Source organism: Heloderma suspectum, chromosome 1 (genome assembly GCF_057233095.1).
Source record: "Heloderma suspectum isolate Gila_16-S chromosome 1, 16-S_ref, whole genome shotgun sequence".
Classification (NCBI taxonomy): Eukaryota; Metazoa; Chordata; class Lepidosauria; order Squamata; family Helodermatidae; genus Heloderma; species Heloderma suspectum.
Window position 1 is genome coordinate 143,469,418 of NC_139458.1, and position 21,938 is coordinate 143,491,355.

Here is a 21,938-nt window from a genome sequence, read left to right on the forward strand (position 1 = left end):
ACCATCCTCGGGGCCACTTTGCCCACAGCTTTTCTGACATGGAGATTAACCTAGATCCATTTGAACAGCTCAGCAGTTTGAGCGCTGAACCATGCCAATATAACCAACAGGGAGGGAAAGAGAGAGAGAGAGAAAGAGAGAGAGAGAACCCCAACTTTCCATCTCTTCCAAGGGCATGCTAACAGACCTCGCTATAGCCCTCCACTCTTCGGCCTGTAGGGAATAAGAAACTTTCAGTCACGGCACGTGGCACTGGAAAGAGAGCATGAAATCGCTGCAGCCGGTAAGGGTAGGAGCGTGGGAAAATTCCACAAGCCACTTCCTATGCCATGAATTACAAGCTTGTACATTGTTCAGGGCAGTGAAACTCTGGGGGCTTTAATACAAAATGAGCAGGCTCCTGCACTGCAGCCCCAGCAGAGAGGTGGGCCTATTGCTTGTGCACAATCTCTCCCTGAACCCATACCAGCACCCTTGGCTCTGGAGCAAGGATGGAAAGAGGGGCTGTTAAGGGACCTGCTCCAAACAGAATGAGTGCAGAGCCACTAACATCGGCACCCTGGTGGCTGAGCGTCCGCAGCTAATCACAAGCACTCAAAATGCCCACAACCCTCATGGACAAAGGCCGTCTGAAAGCAGCAGCACTGAAGAGCCACATATTCTCGACACCACTAAATGCATAGCACTCTAAATATGCTGGCATTAAGATGGACTTTGTTTGCTGATTGTTTTAAACAAAGAGACAAAAGAAGCAAGAAACCAAGCAACATAGGGATAAGGGGTGGGTAGAGTTACTACCAGGAAGAAAGATGCTAAGAGCAGGAGAAGTGGAGCTGCCAAAGGGTTTATGCTCTGTAAAAACAGTAAGAAGTGTTCAGGGTTCTCAGCTCTGGGTGCCAGAGAGTTTTAACAACTGCTTTTTATCAAGAACAGCAGTAATGCTGATAAGGGCGTAGGGAAATCTGCCTGCACAGAAGAACCCAGAAGCTTCAATAGCATTGGCAGGTAGGAGAAAAATCACTTTGCAAACATCTGCTATACAGACACCATAATTTAGGGCAAATCCATAGCACAAACTTGTATTGCCTTGACACAACCTTAACTGCCATGACTTAGGGCATTTCTACACCAGCCTAAAATTCTGCATTTAAAACAGGGCTTTCTGCTTCCATTTTAAATGCAGGATCACAACTGACTCCCTTTACATGTGCTTTCTTTCCCCCCTCCCCTTCCCCTCTCCTTCTCCCCATATCTGAGTCTTCCATTATCTTTCATTGATCTCACTCCTCTTCTTGCCGCTTTAACTCTTTTCACAGAGGAAACTGAAACGGAACACAACAGGGTAATTTGGTCGCTCATTATCTGCGATCTATTTAAAAACGGAACAAAAGGCATTTAGTGCAGGCGGGTCACAGCAGGGTCACGGCATCATGTAAAGAGCCCACAAACTTCCGTGAAGGAGCAATCTTGGTCGCAGAACAAAAGCTCCGTGTGAAGGAGCCCTTACCCTAAAGAATTTTGGGAATTGTAGTTTGGTGCAATGCTAGGATTCTAATAGTGATCCCTAGCTTCCTCTCGTAGAACTACAGTTCCTAGGATCCTCTGGGGAGAGAGGATGACTAGTAAAGCAGTTTTACATCTGTGTGGGATGGATATGCCCTTAATAAATTCTCACTTAGATTCCATGCTAATCCAGGCTCCATGACACAATCACACATCATGCTAACTGAAGCTTAAGCTAGCACAATACAACAATGGCTCATTTACTCTGGCCCTTCACAGCATGACTGTATAACAGCTCAGAAAGACAGCATTACACAATCCTATGGTAAAGTAACCACACCTGCCTAAAGTTAACATAACCAAAGCCCCCCATGGCGCAACCACAACCATGCTCATCAGTGTAGACCTGCAGCTCATAGGGACTCTTAGTATAACTGCGCAGGACGAAGAGGGGCCAACAGGAGGCAGGGCGGCAGTGGGCTGGAACAAGCACAGAACTGTAGAAATGAGATATTCCATTTACAGCTCATTACAACTTGAAACACTACAACATAACACACCAGCTACAGCCCACAACTTCCCACGATGCTACGATTTGCCAGATTAACTGGGAGAGGCCCTTTCCCAATACAGAAAAACTGAATAAAAGCAGGGAAGTTCTCCTACCTCAGCCTCAAATGTCTGCAAGAAAGATTCTTCCTTGAAAGGTTCTGTCTTTAGACGCTCTGCAACAGAAGCACCAAAGAGAGTGGAATGAGTGAGGTTCCGAATTAGGCAGGTATGCAAGTTCTCTGCCCCAGTTTCTTGTTCAGACCCTATCATACCATAACCTCCTCCATGGCAAGATGACTCAAGCAGTCCTGTCCCCCTCTGAGAACACAACAAAGTTTAGCCAACACCCTTAACCCTGTGTTAAGCCCACAGGGAGTTAGATCAGAAGTCCCCAGTAATGGCTATTGGGCACCTCAACTAAGGTACACCTTTGAATATGTTAGTAACCACATCAGCATGTAAGATGTAACATGTATGGTCTGATGAATATAGCACTGAACCCATTGGGGCTGGTCACACAACACGCTAACCCACACTCAGTGGTTGAGTGTGGGTTGTTGTTGAACCGTGGGTTGTTTGTTCAACCATGAGTTAGCATGTTGTCTGAACCCAGGACATTTTCCACAGGGTGGCTTGTTAACCACCATAAACAACCCAACAACAAACCATGGGTTCTCAAGGAGGCTTGTTCAAGAAAAATAAACCACACTGCATGGTAAAAAAGCCACCTGGCGGAAAATGTCCTGGGTTTGGACAACATGCTAACCCGTGATTCAACGAACAACCCATGGTTCAACAATAACCCACACTCAACCAAGGAGCGTGGGTTACCGTGGTGTGAACCCAGTCAAAACTTGCTGAAGGGTCTGAAAAATTCACTCTCCGCCCAAACCTGAGCCTGTAGGGACAGTCCCAGGGCTACAGTGAAGATAAATGAAATAAGAATGTAGAAAAGGACAATGTTACGACTCCTAAACATCCCAGGAGAGAGAGCTTTACACCTGGCTGCTGGCAAGTGGCACTGAAAAGTCAGTGGTCTGTATAAGCCCTGTATCAGGACCACTGGAAGGGGGATGAGGTGATAGCCACTCTGCCCCAATGATCCTGAGCCAGATTGCTGCGAGGGGAGCAAGGTCAAAACCTCTCTGCCATACACCATGGTCTCAGGCCAGATTGTTCCACTGGGATTGCTGGGATGGGGGTGAGGTTAAAGCCTCCCCCACCCTGCCCCACCAGCGATCCTGATTTGTTCCCCACCCTATAATTGATGGCTGAGCAGCTGGGTGGCAGGGAAAAGTGGGTGGAGCAGCCCAGAGGCTCCTTGGGCAAAGGACTATATGCAGCCTATAGGCCACAGGTTGCCCATATGTGACACAGAGTAACTGAGGACAATTGCAGCACAACTGTATTACATCCTCTTTCCCAGCACTGGGAAAACAGAGCTCCTTCCTGTGCAGGCAGTGCAGATTTTCTGTCCTCAGTGGCTCAGAAAATCCCTAGCCCAACTCAGCTTGTCTTTTCAGACCAATATAAAATAGGAGGTGACAAGTAACATATATACAAGCCTAATGATTGTAATACATCCAACTATGAGAACCAACATGTCTGGCAGTGTTAGTGTGCACAGGTGTGCATCTACAGGGAGGAACCAGACCAGGCCTCTTGATCTCAGAGAAGAATTCACCCTTCCTGCCCCAACCAATCATTCAAAAAAGAAACTGAAATCTCAGAACAGTTTCCCCTGCCCAAAATGAGTTTCAAGCAGATAGCCTGGTGAGTTACTTGGCCAGGATGGTGTAATCCTGGCAGATATATGAGCCACAGAGACCCTTATTCAGGCCTAGACTTCCAAGGGAGCTTCCCATTTCTTCACCCTCAAAATACTGGATGGCTTGAAATGGAAGCTGTAGATGACTGCAGGGCCCCGTTCCACAGGCGGTAGATAGATCTCCCGGCTGTATAAATAATCAGTGGGAACAGTGGTTGGCATCTATCTGATCAGACAACTTAAATCAGATGAGCATGCTGTACCAAATGTGAAGTCCTGGGCCACTTCCCAGCTATTATCAAGCAGGGTGGGGGGAAAGGAGGCTCTGAAGACCATGTGACAAGTGATTACATGGTGTGATGTAGGTGAGGTCCAAGGGAATACAAGCCCATTCTTCTGTCCTACCTTCCAGAGAACTAAACCCTGATTGAAGCATCACTGGTGTTAACCAATCCCTACCTGACCGGCCTGAATCCTTCTGTTCTCTGGCTGCAGCATCTAGGAACGGCATCTACCGCCAGCAAGTAGCTTAGGCAGCAAGCCTGGGAGCTTGGCTGCAACTTTGTAGTTGTGTGGGGGGGGGGAGCGAGAGAAAGGCAAAGGAGCCCCCATTTGCTCCAAGAGCTCGCTGAGCTTCTGCACATGAGAAAGAACAGCCTGACACCATTCAAGCTCCTTTACAAGCTGGCACTGGCCCCAGCCTCCTGGGCAGCAGCCAGGCACTCAAAGAAAAAGAAAGAGCCTTTTGGCTAACCCCCAAGCACTTCAGCTACTGGTCATTGTCCAGCTCTTTCCAGCCCCGAGGATGCTGACCCCAGTGCTTCTGGTTACTAGGATAGAGCAGCTGCCCGTGAAACCCAGGTCAGGCTGGCCGGTGGCCAAAGGCTGCACGCTTGGGGCCAGCCTCGAGGAAGGAAAGAAGGAAGCTTGTGTCCCAGAGCAGCGTGGAGGGCAGACAGCACCTCACCTCGACTGAGAGCAGCCCCACTCTCCTGATAATCTTCAATCTCTGCATCCTTCTGGAGCAACAAGGACGCCAGCTCCCGCACCTGACACTGCAACGCCAAGCTCATCGCCATCAGGGGCCGCACAAGGTGGCAGGACATCTGTTGTGGGGCACAGAACAGAGAGCAAGGGTCAAGCAGCAGAAATGACGGCAGAGGGCCTGGCGCCAGGAACAAGCCATTTCAAAACCAGGTTTGTGGATGCTGAGAGTGCCGGGGAAGTCACAACTGCCTCCGTGCCAGACAGCGGGTGCTGCATGGGCCTGGCAAAGGCAGGCTGCAGGTGGGGAGAAGCATCTCTGTCATCTCATATGCCGTATCTCTTCTTGGGACCCTGCCAGGAGCAATGCTGGTCCGCAGACCATAGTAGGAACTGCCTGCCTTTCTGCTGCCTGCCAGCAGAGGGCTCTGCAACAAGCTTAGCCATACAGTCTTTTTAAAAATAAAGGTTGCTCTGAAGCTGCAGGTTATCTCTGCAAGAAAGGTGCAATTCCAACCCAGTCTGTGCTGTCCCAGCACCTCCCAGAAAGTTGCATGGGAAGGAGGAATGCACATAAGCCAGACCTTCTATAAGGCAGCACAGGGAAAGAGAGATGTAAAGATCAAAGACAAAATGCATCTTTACCCTCAAATCATGACGGCACCAAGGTCTTGTCCCCTCTGTGCACTCCTTGGCTTTACATGCCTTCATGGACTAAGGGTGCTGGCATGTTAGGTCAGCTCCTTAAAGAGATCTGGCTACGTCTGTTTCATCTTGAACAGAAGAAAGAAAATCTACCTTCCTTGGGAAGCGAGAACAAGCTCAGCCGTTGACCACACACACACTGTCCTGCAACATTGTAGACCAGCCACCCCCAACCTTATGCTCCCCAGATATTTTGTACTGCAACTTTCACCTCCAGACAATGGCCATGCTGTAGTCCAACACATCTGGAGGGCACCAGGTTGGGGAAGGCTGACCGAGACACCATATGTTCTATTTCTGTAGATTTAAAACCAAGGCCGGTTCAACAAAAATGGATGTTTTACATATATTGGACACCACAGCGGCTTATTAAAAAGAAGCTGGCTGGCACTGCTAGATTCTGTTGAGGCATATGCTGTGGGCATGTCCTGTAGTGGCTTCTTTCTGGTTGGAAGCCATCGCTTGTATAAATTTTGTTCTTGAAAAATCTGTGATAATAGCAGATGTCCATGCACTTTAAAATTACATCCCTGTGATGCGGGGATTAACAAAAGGACAGCAAAAGTGGATACTGAGAGCCTCTACAGTTGCAAAGATACTTATATTTCAAGCTTGGAAGGAAAAACACCCATCACATATCATTCAGTGGACTGAAGATCTTACTGCTCTTGCTACATTTGAACTTATCTCCTACAACCATTAATCTCATATGGATGCTTATTTAGATATATGGACTGTTTATATTAACGTATGTATTTGAAATGGAAGTGTTAAATCCTTCCCTCCCTCTTTTTCTTTTCTTTCCCCCCTTTTTCCTGTTGTTGCTGATGTTATTGCTGTGTTTGCAAAAAAAAAAATCCTTAAAAACCCTAAAAACACAACAAAACTATCATCTCCACATATTGGCTGTGCTATAGTCCAACACATCTGGTGCTCGCTGCTTGAAGACAGCTGGTGCAGAACGCGGCGGCTCGCCTGATTAAAGGCAGCCACCGGCGTGATCACATCACTCTGGTGCTGAAGGAGTTGCACTGGTTACCAGTTGTTTTCTGAGCCAAATTCAAGGTGTTGGTTTTGACCTTTAAAACCCTATGCGGTTCCGGCCCATTGCGTATCAAGACAAGGGAGAAAACAGAGATATACTACTATATGAGGGACTTCAATCAACCTATCCACGCAGCTTTCCTCAACTCGAGTCATGACACAAACAGGTGAAGCTGTTGAATTACACAGCACAACACTGGCAAAAGGCCATGCTTACCCTAGGGTGCAATCTATGCATGTGTAGACAGAAAAAAGTCCTACAACTCCCAGCATTTCCTAGTTAGGATGGGAGTTATAGGACTTTTTTCCTGTCTAATCATGCATAGGATTGCAGCCTAAGTCACCTAATGGCATGTCCACTAGAGTAAATGCAGGACCCATTCAACCCTTAACAGCCAACAGTTAATGCAAAATAACGCATAAGCAATGTCTAAATTCTAGACCCATTAACTCCAAAGTGCCAGTGCTCTTGAGACACCAGCCTGTACAGAACTGAAAGATTTTCAGCTTTTGTACAGGTGCCATATATTTCGCTTTAAAAAAGAAGTACAGCTCTCATGCTCTCTGAGATGCAAGTAATAATAGAACTGAAGTGACATAATGCAGCCAAATCTTTGTGAGCCAAGCCAACAAAGACCATTGCCCGGGTGCGCTGCGCCCCCTGGTGCACACATGACAAAACTGTAACCAATCAGTGTAAACTACATGATTGGGATATATTTATCCATCTAACTGAGCAAAATTGATCCTAAAATGTCACCAGTTTACCACATTCTAGATGGAATTATGCAAGCAGACAGACAAACCCCATATAGGAGAACTCTCAGCAACCAGTAGGTGGTGGGGTAGACATACAGGGGTACCATCCAGAAACATTAAAGCAAACTCTTTTTAAAAAAATAGAATACAATTTCCCAGCTTGCAGGCAATCTTATGGTGGCAGTCTTCAATCTTTTTAACAGCTGGGACCCACGTTTACCCAAACTTGTATAAGACTCACTTCTTAACTTTTTACCCACATTAGGTCAGGCCATGAGACAGTTTTTGGTCCCAACCCACCAGCTGACAAACAGTGTCTTGAGGTGCTCAAAGGATGCTATGGTTGTATTTATTAAACGGCACCTTGGGAAGACCTTATCCCAAAAGGCAACCTGAAAATATTTGAGATAAATAAATAAATCTGCTCCAGTCCCACATTGCACTAGGTCTCGTGCTCTACTAAAGCCTTCCCGCACCTGGTGCCCTCCCAACGTTCTGCACTTCAGTTTCCATCAGCCCGAGCCAGGATGGCCAATGAGCAGGAATGCTTGGAGTTGTAGTCCAAAACTTCTAGAGGGCAGCAGGCTGAGGGAAGGCTGCCTCTGAGGATCTGTTTTTTGGCAGCTGATGGTCAATGCAGGTACATAGCTGTCCTCATAGCTTCACACGGAGAACAAGCAGATCTAGAGCAACTGCCAATAAACTGACATGCCGGGCTGAAACAAAGGCTGTGGACAGAGAGGTATGTCCTTGCTTCATTTTAGTTCATAGGTAGGGATGCTTCCATTAACCAAAGATGTAGCTGCTCTGTGCCTAGAACACACCCAGTTCCAGGTGGGAGCTCCTGGGCTTCCTATCTTCTGTCAGCCTAAAATCATTACGCTTCACTTGGAAGATCCAGAAACCAAGCCGTAATTGTACTCCACTGATGCATTGACCTTCCTCTCCTCAGTCCATGAGCATCCTTGTTCAACTCACCATCTCAACAGGCGCAGCCAAACAGTGGAAGTCCCAGTAGAAAGGTAGTCCTGAGAGTTCACTCTTCACATGAAGAGTCAGTGTGCTGGGGCTTAGCTGGCAAGAGAAGGAGGTGGAGCTGTTCTTTCGCCCTTCCAGAAGGGGACACACCAGGCTGCGCAAGCGGTTCAGGAAGGAAGATACATGAGCCGTCAACCGCTTATTTAGCTCCTGGGAGAGTGAAGAAAAAGTATATAGCCAGGAATGACGAGGGAAAGAAATCGTCCTCACAGAATGGGCGGCTTTCCCCACCACCGCCTCCCTCTGGCCCTCACAGTTCACACACCACTGCGATGTATGTGTGCACAGATGTGTTGTCCAAAAGCTCCAGAAACCACTTCCAAAGCACTCAACAGTTCATTAGTTTGTACCTGGGAAAATGCAGTCTATCCTTCCTGATAACACATTCTTTACTCAAATACCCAGAGAGCTTCAGCCATTGGGAGGTATAGAAATGTAATTAATAAATTAATAGTAACATACATAAATGTTGGAATATGGATGAATATGAGTGTGACAAGCACCTGCTGGGCATGGGTTGTAAGCACTTCTGACAAGTGACAATTCCACACTCAGGCCAGTCGCATTCCATGCCACTTCATAATTATCATTTTTAATATTTTGTTTCAGTGGGGGCTGGGGAGGCTTTTCCTAGTTGGCTGTGCCTAGAAATAGGGTAGCAGTGCAGATCGCAAGACATTTGCAAAACAGGGCTAATGACAATCAGGGATGTCTTCTCTCTGCAGAATTGCCTTGATAGGAGTTTCCTTCAAGCTGGACTGATCAGATAGCTGCAGAGGCGGGTACACCATATACACATCTCACAATCCCTAATTTTTCACTTACCTTCGACCTCTGTTGTATCACCTCAGTATCTGCACTTTCATACCACATATTGCTGAGGTCAGAGAGGAGCAAGGCATAGCTGGCATCTCCAAACCAAGCTTTGGCCATCAGTGTGGTGGACTCAGCAAAGCAGACTGAAGTCCAGGGCTGCAGAAGGAGTCTGCTGTCTGGACCCTCAGGGCTCTCCATCCTGTAAATTGGATGTAAATTGGTAAATTGGATCTAGATCCTCAATGCCCGCCATCATGAAATGTGCTTTGATAAGTTTGATGTAAATGTGTTGTTTCTTATTTCTATATAGTAAATAAATTGAACGTGTCCCTAAAGAACAGTAAGACCAATAACAGAAACACAGCCCCCCAAAAGTACAGGAGAAAGGAACTTTTGAAAAGAGATCAGGATTGTAATGTCATAGGCTCTTATTTTTAATATTTGAAACTTGTCCCCCTGAGCTTTGATTGTGAAAGGCCCCCAAACATGATGCTAATTCTGATACAATTCATCAAAATGCTCCCAAATCAATGGTAGTTCAAGCACTGAATTATTTACTCCAGACCAGCCTGCCTAAGCCTCCAGTTTCCTTTTTGGACTGAACAGATAATATCAGTTATACAGTCACTGAGCATCAAGAGGTACTTTCAGAGGTCACTAAACTGTTGCAAGATTACTACCCCCTTGCTGAACATGAAGATGGACCCAAAGACTCATCCCAATCATTGTCCGGTCACAAATACTCCCTGGGTAAGGTGCTCAAGACAGTGGAGGCATCTCAACTGCAAGCACTCTTGAATAAAACTGATTATTGGGATCTGGGTTCAGGCCCAGTTTAGGGACAGAATCAGCCTTGGTCGCCCTGATTGATGGCCTTCTTCAGGACAGGGGGAGTGTGACCGTTACTTCTTGGTCTCTCAGTGGCTTTCGATACTGTTGACCATGGTATCCTCATGGACCACCTCCATGAGTTGGGGGCACTGTTTTACATTGGTTCAGCTCTGGAATGGTGTCAGTTCCAGAGAATGACATTGGGTGACTGTGCCTCAGTCCCCTGACAGTTGAACTGTGGAGTGCCACAGGGCACAATTTTGTCCCCGATATTATTTAATATTTATATGAAGCTGTTGGGAGCAGTCATTAGATCTGGGGCAAGGTGTCACCAGTACGCTGATGACACCTAGCTCTATTTCTCTGTGACATCTGAATCAGCAGAGGCGTGCACATTCTGAACCGGTGCCTGGATGCAGTTATGCATTGGCTGAGGGCTAAAGACCCGAAACTTAATCCAGAGAAGACAGAGACTCTAAGGTTCCCAGGTCCACGAATTGGGGCATTTGCCTGTTCTGGACCGGGCGGCATTCCCTCTGAAGGAGCAAGTACATATTTTGGGGGATGCTCCTGGATCCATCCTTATTACCGAAGATCCAGGTGACCTCAGTGGTCACCTATAACCAACTTCATTTGGTGTACCAACTACACCCAATCCTAGATAGCTTAGCCACTGTGGTTCATGCACTGGTAACCGCATGATTAAACTACTGTAATGTGCTCTACGTGGGGCTGCCCTTGCACTTGGTTTGGAACCTGCAGCTAGTGCAGAATGCAGCAGCTAGAATGCTCAGTGGAGCATGCATATTACACCTGTATTAAAATAACTGCACTGGCTGCCTATTAGCTACTGAGCCATGTTCAAGGTTTTGTTGCTGAGATTCAAAGCCCTAAACAACTCGGGATCAGGATACCTAGTCAGCCATCTTCTCCTATAAACACCAAATTGACCCCCATAATCTTCCGAGGAGGCCTTATTGGTCATTCCATGCCCAACAGCATGTTGTCATGCACAAGTGGGCATTCTTGGTAGTAGCAGGTAGTAGCACCACCCTCTGGAACACTCTCCTATATGTGGTCCAAGAGGCAGAAACTGTGGTGAGCTTTAGACACCTCTTGAAGATGCACCTATTTACTCAGGCTGCTGATGTGTAATTGCACTGCTCTGTTTTACTGTTTCCATAATGTTTTAATGTATTTATCATTTTATACTAGTTTGACATTGGTTTTTATATTGTACTTTATGTATTTTTTATGTAAACCCCTTAGACATCTTAGACATCAAGCAGTATGCAAGTAGTTCAAATAAATAAATAAAAATATTAAGATGCTCTGGACTGATTTTTTGTTGCCTATATTTACTTGTGCTCTCACAAAATAGGCTTGTTCATCAGTCATCCCTAGATAGCCAGACTTGAAAAGCATGGTATGACTGCCACCAAATGCTGCTTTCTTTTCACCTCTGAGACTAGTGGTAGCTTCAGGGTGGGAGGCAATTTAAGTTGGGGAATTGGGATGGGGGCATGGGGTAGACCCCTCCCCCTTCCTTCCATGCCACAGCTCTAGTTGAAATCCCCACCCCCACACACAGAGTACTGCTTTTTAAGAAAGAAAGAAAGAAAGAAAGAAAGAAAGAAAGAAAGAAAGAAAGAAAAGAACAATTGGAATTTCAGTCATGGAACTCTCACAGAACATCTAGTTTAGCCCTTAATCAGTATGATTGCAATTCTAAGCATGGCTGGAAATCTCAGTCAAGAGCACAGCTGGAAGAACATGCTGGATGGTTAGGGAGAGGGCAAGTTTTCTCTGCCATACTGCTTTTGTTGCCCCAACCAGGGGTGGTTTGCTGTGTGTCCACCCACCCTATGGCAGCTGATTATGAGACACTGAGTTTCCTTCCCTCTCTGTTTCTCAGTTTGTTTTAAGCTCCTTCCCTCCTCTGACAGTGCCATTGGGGGAATGGAAAAGGGCAATTTTGTTTATCTGTTGTTGATCTTTTGCACAGGAGAGCCAGTTGGGGAGAAGACAGCAGAGAAGGGGAGAACCAACACCGCTTTAAACTAGCTAAGGCAAGAAGGAAAGTGGCTATGCCTGGCTCCCCTGCTGCCTAAGGTGAGAAGGAAAGGAATCTGGCTGCCTGCAATTACTTTCCTGAGGTGAAGTGATATATGGTGTTCGCTGGAAGAAAAAAAAGAGAAGGGGTGAAAGTGCGATGAAGGTTGGAATCCTCGTCCTTGGACAATTCTGAGCAAAATTCCAGAATGTTGAGGTTCTGGAAGAGCAAGGATCCCAAATGGGTACTCTGGCAATGCTGTCTCTGTTGTATTCATTCTTTGCAATAACCCAACCTTCCCCAACCTGATGCCCTCCAGATGTGTTGGACTGCAACTCCCAGCATGACTGACTGGGAATGCTGGGAGTTGCAGTCCAACACATCTGGAGGGCACCAGGCTGGGGAAGGCTGCAATAACCTAGCCAGCACCAAGTAGATGGCATTAGTAAACCAACTATGACATTTGGATACTTACGAATGTTTAATAAAACAAATTCTCGCAGTAGGATTCTATGTAGTTTTACTCTGAAGTTACGTGCATATAGGACTGCAGCCTTTGGTAAAAACAGAAACTTTTGAGCCACCTCTCTGGCATCTCAGGATACATAATCGTATTAGCTCCTATCTCACATTTATTGATCAGTTCACCAATGCAATTATATCAGTATTATCACCCAATAAACGTTTTGTGAATCGCCACTGTGAAGGCAATCATCACTGTACTACACATTTCAGTTTTCTCTGACAACCCAGTTTACATTTCTCTCCCACCGCACTCCCCAGCACATGTATATAAATCCGCCAATTTGAGGTTAATGCTCCACTCGTCTGATGAAGTCGACAGCATGCACAAAAGCTTATGCCAGAATAAACGTGTTCATCTTTAAGGTGCCACAAGACTCTTTGCAGATCTGACTTATTTGGTAATAAATCCAGGGGCGACTCCAGAACTAGTCTGGGGGAGCAAAGGGGTGGCGAAGAGCATTATTAGAGGAGCAAGGGGCGCAGTGGGATGGAGGGCCCGAAGACCGCTCGCAACCACAGACTGTCTCGACTCCGCTTTCGCACGCAAGTCCGCTCGACCACAGCTGGGCCAGAGGGCGGGCGGGGGAGGCTGCCTTGACGCTTTGAAACATTTTTAAGCTGCTTTAACCCTCGACCCCCCCCTTCATGGATCACTGCCTTGTTGTGGCGAAGGGGCTTGCGTAACTCAGTGAAGCCATAAGCTATGCCGTGCAGGGCCACCCAAGACGGACAGGTCATGGCACAGAGTTCTGACAAAATGTGGTCCACTGGAGAAGGAAATGGCAACCCACTACAGTATCCTTGCCAAGAAAACCCCATGGAATGTATCACAAGGCTAAAAGATATGACGCCGGAAGATGAGCCCCTCAGGTCGGAAGGTGTCCAATATACTACTGGGGAAGAGCAGAGGGTATTTCCAAGTAGCGCCAGAAAGAGTGAAGCGGCTGGGCCAAAGCCGAAAGGACACTCAGCTGTGGATGTGTCTGGTGGTGAAAAGAAAATCCGATGCTGTAAAGAACAATATTGTTTAGGAACCTGGAATGTCAGATCAATGAATCAAGGTAAGCTAGAGGTGGTCAAACATGAGATGGCAAGATTGAACATCGACATCTTGGGAATCAGCGAACTAAAATGGACAGGCATGGGCGAATTTAATTCAGGTGACCATTATATCTACTACTGTGGGCAAGACTGCCTTAGAAGAAATGGAGTAGCACTCATAGTCAACAAAAGGGTGGGAAAAGCAGTACTGGGGTACAATCTCAAAAACGATCAAATGATCTCAGTACGAATCCAAGGCAAACCATTCAACATCACAGTAATTCATGTCTATGCCCCAACTACTGATGCCGAAGACGCTGAGGTTGATCGGTTCTATGAAGACCTACAACACCTTCTAGAACTAACACCAAACAAAGATGTCCTCTTCATCATAGGGGATTGGAATGCTAAAGTAGGAAGTCAAGAAATCACCGGGATAACAGGCAGGCATGGCCTTGGTGCACAAAATGAAGCAGGACAAAAGCTAATAGAGTTTTGCCAGGAGAACACGCTGATCATAGCAAACACTCTTTTCCAACAGCACAAGAGGCGACTCTACACATGGACATCACCAGATGGTCAATATCGAAATCAGATGCATTATGTCCTTTGCAGTCAAAGATGGAGAAGCTCTATACAGTCAGTAAAAACAAGACCTGGAACTGACTGTGGCTCAGATCATGAGCTTCTTGTTGCAAAATTTCAGCTTAAATTGAAGAATGTAGGGAAAACCACTAAACCATTCAGGTATGACCTAAATCATATCCCTTATGAATATACAGTGGAGGTGAGGAATAGATTTCAGGGATTAGACCTGATAGACAGAGTGCCTGAGGAACTATGGACGGAGGTCCGCAACATTGTTCAGGAGGCAGCAACGAAATCCATCCCAAAGAAAAAGAAATGCAAGAAAGCCAAGTGGCTGTCTGATGAGGCTTTACAAGTAGCTGAAGAAAGAAGGGAAGCAAAAAGCAAGGGAGAAAGGGGAAGATATATCCAACTGAATGCAGAGTTCCAGAGAATAGCAAGGAGAGATAAGAAGGCCTTCTTAAATGAACAATGCAAAGAAATTGAGGAAAACAATAGAATGGGAAAGACTAGAGATCTCTTCAAGAAAATCGGAGATCTCAAGGGAACGTTTTGTGCAAAGACGGGCATGATAAAGGACAAAGAAGGCAGGTACCTAAAAGAAGCAGATGAGATTAAGAAGAGGTGGAAAGAATACACAGAAGAACTATACAGGAAAGATCTGAATGTCCCTGATAGCCATGATAGTGCGGCCACTGAACTTGAGCCGGACATCCTCGAGGGTGAAGTCAAGTGGGCCTTAGGAAGCATTACTAACAACAAAGTTAGCAGAGATGACAGTATTCCAGCTGAGCTATTTAAAATCCGAAAAGATGATGCTGTTAAAGTGCTGCATTCAATATGCCAACAAATTTGGAACACTCAACAATGGCCTCAAGACTGGAAAAGGTCAGTTTACATTCCAATTCCAAAGAAGGGCAACGCCAAAGAGTGCTCAAACTACCGCACAATTGCACTCATTTCACATGCCAGCAAGGTGATGCTCAAAATCCTACAAGCTAGGCTTCAGCAGTATGCGAACCGAGAACTACCGGAAGTACAAGCTGGGTTTCGAAGAGGCAGAGGAACTAGAGATCAAATCGCCAACATTCGCTGCATCATGGAGAAAGCAAGAGAATTCCAGAACAACGTCTATTTCTGCTTCATTGACTACGCTAAAGCCTTTGATTGTGTGGATCACAACAAACTGTGGCAAATTCTTAAAGAGACGGGAGTACCAGACCACCTTACCTGTCTCCTGAGAAACCTGTATGAGGGTCAAGAAGCAACAGTAAGAACCAGACATGGAACAACCGAGTGGGTCAAAATTGGGAAAGGAGTACGACAAGGCTGCATATTGTCGCCCTGCTTATTTAACTTATATGCAGAGTACATCATGAGAAACGCCGGGTTGGATGAATCACAGTTCGGAATTAAGATTGCTGGGAGAATTATCAACAACCTCCAATATGCAGACGATACCACCCTAATGGCAGAAAGCGAAGAGGATCTAAAGAGCGTCTTGTTGAGGGTGAAAGTGGAGAGTGCAAAAGCTGGTTTGAAACTCAACATTAAAAAAACGAAGATCATGGCATCTGGCCCCATCACTTCCTGGCATATAGAAGGGCAAGAAATGGAAGCAGCGGCAGATTTTACTTTCTTGGGCTCCAAGATCACCGTGGACGGTGACTGTAGCCATGAAATTAAAAGATGCTTGCTCCTTGGGAGGAAAGCTATGGCCAACCTAGACAGCATAGTAAGAAGCAGAGACATCACCTTGCCGACAAAGGTCCGTCTAATCAAAGCTATGGTTTTCCCAGTAGTAATGTATGGCTGTGAGAGCTGGACTATAAGGAAGGCTGAGCGCCGAAGAATCGATGCTTTCGAGCTGTGGTTCTGGAGAAGACTCTGACGAGTCCCCTGGACTGCAAGGAGGTCAAATCAGTCAATCCTAAAGGAAATCTCCCCTTCATGGATCACTGCCTTGTTGTGGCGAAGGGGCTTGCGTAACTCAGTGAAGCCATAAGCTATGCCGTGCAGGGCCACCCAAGACGGACAGGTCATGGCACAGAGTTCTGACAAAATGTGGTCCACTGGAGAAGGAAATGGCAACCCACTCCAGGATTCTTGCCAAGAAAACCCCATGGAACGTATCACAAGGCTAAAAGATATGACGCCGGAAGATGAGCCCCTCAGGTCGGAAGGTGTCCAATATGCTACTGGGGAAGAGCAGAGGGTATTTCCAAGTAGCGCCAGAAAGAGTGAAGCGGCTGGGCCAAAGCCGAAAGGACACTCAGCTGTGGATGTGTCTGGTGGTGAAAAGAAAATCCGATGCTGTAAAGAACAATATTGTTCAGGAACCTGGAATGTCAGATCAATGAATCAAGGTAAGCTGGAGGTGGTCAAACATGAGATGGCAAGATTGAACATCGACATCTTGGGAATCAGCGAACTAAAATGGACAGGCATGGGCGAATTTAATTCAGGTGACTATCATATCTACTATTGTGGGCAAGAATCCCTTAGAAGAAATGGAGTAGCACTCATAGTCAACAAAAGGGTGGGAAAAGCAGTACTGGGGTACAATCTTAAAAATGATAGAATGATCTCAGTATGAATCCAAGGCAAACCATTCAACATCACAGTAATTCAAGTCTATGCCCCAACCACTGAGGCCGAAGAAGCTGAGGTTGATCGGTTCTATGAAGACCTACAACACCTTCTAGAACTAACACCAAAAAAAGATGTCCTCTTCATCATAGGGGATTGGAATGCTAAAGTAGGAAGTCAAGAAATCACCGGGATAACAGGCAGGCATGGCCTTGGTGTACAAAATGAAGCAGGACAAAATCTAATAGAGTTTTGCCAAGAGAACACACTGATCATAGCAAACACTCTTTTCCAACAGCACAAGAGGCGACTCTACACATGGACATCACCAGATGGTCAATATCGAAATCAGATGGATTATGTCCTTTGCAGCCAAAGATGGAGAAGCTCCATACAGTCAGTAAAAACAAGACCTGGAGCTGACTGTGGCTCAGATCATGAGCTGCTTCTTGCAAAATTTCGGCTTAAATTGAAGAACATCGGGAAAACCACTAAACCGTTCAGGTATGACCTAAATCATATCCCTGATGAATATACAGTGGAGGTGAGGAATAGATTTCAGGGATTAGACCTGATAGACAGAGTGCCTGAGGAACTATGGACGGAGGTCCGTAACATTGTTCAGGAGGCAGCAACGAAATCCATCCCAAAGAAAAAGACATGCAAGAAAGCAAAGTGGCTGTCTGATGAGGCTTTACAAGTAGCTCACGAAAGAAGGGAAGCGAAAAGCAAAGGAGAAAGGGGAAGATATACCCAACTGAATGCAGAGTTCCAGAGAATAGCAAGGAGAGACAAGAAGGCCTTCTTAAATGAACAATGCAAAGAAATCGAGGAAAACAACAGAATGGGAAAGACTAGAGATCTCTTCAAGAAAATCGGAGATCTCAAGGGAACGTTTTGTGCAAAGACGGGCATGATAAAGGACAAAGAAGGCAGGGACCTAACAGAAGCAGATGAGATTAAGAAGAGGTGGCAAGAATACACAGAAGAACTATACAGGAAAGATCTGAATGTCCCTGATAGCCATGATAGTGCGGTCACTGAACTTGAGCCGGACATCCTAGAGAGTGAAGTCAAGTGGGCCTTAGGAAGCATTAGTAACAACAAAGCTAGCGGAGATGACAGTATTCCAGCCGAGCTATTTAAAATCCTAAAAGATGATGCTGTTAAAGTGCTGCATTCAATATGCCAACAAATCTGGAACACTCAACAGTGGCCACAAGACTGGAAAAGGTCAGTTTACATTCCAATTCCAAAGAAGGGCAACGCCAAAGAGTGTTCAAACTACCGCACAATTGCACTCATTTCACATGCCAGCAAGGTGATGCTCAAAATCCTACAAGCTAGGCTTCAGCAGTATGCGAACCGAGAACTACCGGAAGTACAAGCTGGGTTTCGAAGAGGCAGAGGAACTAGAGATCAAATCGCCAACATTCGCTGCATCATGGAGAAAGCAAGAGAATTCCAGAAAAACGTCTATTTCTGCTTCATTGACTACGCTAAAGCCTTTGATTGTGTGGATCACAACAAACTGTGGCAAATTCTTAAAGTGATGGGAGTACCAGACCACCTTACCTGTCTCCTGAGAAACCTGTACGAGGGTCAAGAAGCAACAGTCAGAACCAGACATGGAACAACCGATTGGTTCAAAATTGGGAAAGGAGTACGACAAGGCTGCATATTGTCACCCTGCTTATTTAACTTATATGCAGATTACATCATGAGAAATGCCGGGTTGGATGAATCAGAGGTCGGAATTAAGATTGCTGGGAGAATTATCAACAACCTCCGATATGCAGACGATACCACCCTAATGGCAGAAAGCGAAGAGGATCTAAAGAACGTCTTGTTGAGGGTGAAAGAGGAGAGTGCAAAAGCTGGTTTGAAACTCAGCATTACAAAAACGAAGATCATGGCATCTGGCCCCATCACTTCCTGGCATATAGAAGGGGAAGAAATGGAAGCAGTGAGAGATTTTACTTTCTTGGGCTCCAAGATCACCGCAGACGGTGACTGTAGCCATGAAATTAAAAGACGCTTGCTCCTTGGGAGGAAAGCTATGGCAAACCTAGACAGCATAGTAAGAAGCAGAGACATCACCTTGCCGACAAAGGTCCGTCTAATCAAAGCTATGGTTTTCCCAGTAGTAATGTATGGCTGTGAGAGCTGGACTATAAGGAAGGCTGAGCGCCGAAGAATTGATGCTTTCGAACTGTGGTGCTGGAGAAGACTCTTACGAGTGCCCTGGACTGCAAGGAGGTCAAATCAGTCCATCCTAAAGGAAATCAACCCTGAGTGCTCATTGGAAGGACAGCTACTGAAGCTGAAGCTCAAATATTTTGGCCACCTAATGCGAAGAGAAAACTCCCTGGAAAAGACCCTGATGCTGGGGAAGATTGAAGGCAAAAGGAGAAGGGAATGGCAGAGGATGAGATGGCTAGATAGCATCACGGATGCAATGAATATGAACTTGAGCACGCTCCGGGAGAGAGCGCAGGACAGGAAGGCCTGGCGTGCTATGGTTCATGGGGTCACGAAGAGTCGGACACGACTGAACGACTGAACAACAACAACAACAAAGGAAATCAACCCTGAGTGCTCATTGGAAGGACAGATACTGAAGCTGAAGCTGAAATATTTTGGCCACCTAATGCGAAGAGAAAACTCTCTGGAAAAGACCCTGATGCTGGGAAGGATTGAAGGCAAAAGGAGAAGGGGACGGCAGAGGATGAGATGGCTAGATAGCATCACTGATGCAATGAATATGGACTTGAGCACGCTCCGGGAGAGAGCGCAGGACAGGAAGGCCTGGCGTGCTATGGTCCATGGGGTCACGAAGAGTCGGACACGACTGAACGACTGAACAACAACAAACCCTCGACCCGTCTCCTGTGCACCCACACGGCTCACCTCTCGAAACTACAACTCCCAGCGCACCATTCTCATTTCTCAAGGCATGCCGGAAGTTGTAGTCCTGGAGGGGTTTGCCGCCGACTCAGGCCAAGGCGGGAATTCCTGGCTTCCATCCCTCGCGGGATTGCGGAGGCTGGCGGCGGTGGATCCCCGTTGGGAAACCCCGCGGACTCTCCCCTTCCCGTCCCGGGTCTTCCTTACCGTGAATTCCGGCTCCCACAGCAAGGAACTCGAGGCCGCGCCGAGAAGGGGGAGGAGATTCAGGCAGTGGCGGAAACAGTCCTGTTGCCGCTGCTCCCCAGGAGCTGCTTCTGAGGAACTTTTCCACCTATGGCGTTGTCCCGTTTACATTCGGTCACTTGGCGCCAGCTAATAGCGGAGGAGCTTTCCTCTGTATGAACGTATGAACACACACACGCACCGCTCTGGAAATCCTTCAGTACCAGGAAAGCTAAAGGCCGGAGGGTGCGCGCGGTCTGGCTCTGATTTTGTCGTGTGAAGCTTTGTGGGATTGCAGCGTCAAACCAAAAATGCAATAACTGCTATTTATAATTTTTATAACACTTATCATTTGCAAAGTTGTGTGTGTTCTTGTCTACCTTCCGGTGTACGTGGCGGTTGAAAAGAGTAGCACAAACAAATGAGGACAGGTCATGCCAGAGTCTGACCCAAGTTTACAGTCTAAACATTGGGCTGCATCCAAGATTAGTCCTACTCAGAGTAGATCCATTGAAATGAATGGGACTTAGACTACCGTTGGATACAAATCAGTGGAAGTACTTCTTCACAAACCTTATCACCTTCTTCCTCATATTAACCCAAGATATGGGGCGGCTCTGCACCTCCAGTTTATTGCACATTCATGGTCGCTCACTCCCTGAATTGTGTGGGGCCGTTACATGACATCACCGTCCAGTCATTATTCCACTATTTCCGCCCATCTATCCCGTGTTTTCCTCAAACGGAAAAAATGCACAAATATACACAAATGGAGCGCCATGTCCTCCCCATGTATTTCTCCCCTAATGTGAATGAAGCGCTGATGTCAGAGGTGGTGACAAAGGTCTGATGGGCCTTCAGCCTTCCCCCTTCTGCGCCATTTTGGCTCCTTGCCATTTTTAGCCTGTCTGTTCAAAACAGCGACAGAGCAGCGGGGGGGGGGGGCAGCAGAGCAGCAAAGAATGGCCAAAAGCATGGAAGAGAAGGTGGGGCCCGGGGAGATGGGGGGGGGGGGCTGTCAGCATGTCAGTCCCCATCTACCAGTAATATGCAAGGGGAGGGAAAGGGGCAGGAACCCAGGAGCAAGTATCACTGAACCTGGAGAGTGTATAATGCTGTTCAAGGAAACATAATGCTATGGGAATGGCCATCTACAGAGAAGGAAGTGCGTGTAAAGGGAATCAGTTGTGATCCTGCATTTAAAACAGAAGTGGAAAGCCCCAATTTAAATGCAGGATTTTAAGCTGGTGTAGAAATCCCCTACATGACATCATCATCATCCAGTCATTATCCCACCATTTCCACCCACCTATCCCATGTTTTCCTCAAACGGAAAAATGTGGTATTTTTCCAAATATGCACAAATGGAGCTCTGTGACCTCCCCGTGTATTTCTCCCCTAGCGCGAATGAACCGCAGTGTGTTGGCAGTTGTGGGCGGTTGTTTTGGGTTGTTGGGGGTGCGGTCACGATGGCAAAGGCGGTGACAATGGGCTGTGGGGCGTGTCGCCTTCCCTTGCCTGCACCGCTTTGGGTCCTTGCCATTTTCAGCCTGCAGCATTCTGAACAAGGCAGCAGTCGGCAGAGCGGCAAGGCAGCAGAGCAGCAGGTTGGCAGAGTGGCAGGTTGGCCTTCCAACCTGCCGGGGACATGCCCCCTGCTGTGCATTCCCAGTGAGTAAATGGCTGGATAAATGGCAGAGATTGTCAGAAATACTGAACGGGAGGCAGGGGGGCCCAGGAGATCGGTGGGGAGACTGTCTGCGTGTCAGTCCCCATCCACCAGTAACATGCAAGGGGAGGGAAAGGGGCAAGAACCAGGGAGGAGCTGTCACTACACCCCAAACGTATGTAATTGCACCTAGGAAAAAGAAACCAAATGCACAGTTACAAGATGGGGGATACCACACTACAAGCGAGAAGGATCTTGGAACTGTTGTTGATCACAAGCTGAATATGAGCCAACAATGTCATGTGGCTGCAAAAAAGGCAAATGCTCTTTTGGGCTGCATT

At 46.8% G+C, this 21,938-nt stretch overlaps 1 protein-coding gene across 5 annotated transcripts in view; it reads right to left on the reverse strand.

Annotated features, from left to right (window-relative positions):
* Window positions 1-20,320, reverse strand: part of NHEJ1 (non-homologous end joining factor 1) — a 139,944-nt gene extending 119,624 nt beyond the window's left edge. The window contains exons 1-5 of one of the 5 annotated variants that reach the window (XM_084805586.1): window positions 19,911-20,315; window positions 9,179-9,368; window positions 8,294-8,503; window positions 4,791-4,929; window positions 2,170-2,228 (exon numbers count right to left, since the gene is read on the reverse strand). In XM_084805586.1, the coding sequence (XP_084661712.1) occupies window positions 2,170-2,228; window positions 4,791-4,929; window positions 8,294-8,503; window positions 9,179-9,367 (597 nt within the window). In that variant the 5' untranslated portion in view covers window position 9,368; window positions 19,911-20,315. Of the gene's footprint in view, window positions 1-2,169; window positions 2,229-4,790; window positions 4,930-8,293; window positions 8,504-9,178; window positions 9,369-19,706 lie in introns of all 5 variants that reach the window. The other 4 variants (XM_084805613.1, XM_084805623.1, XM_084805593.1 and 1 more) reach the window with 4 other exon arrangements.
* Between the last annotated feature and the right edge of the window lie 1,618 nt (window positions 20,321-21,938).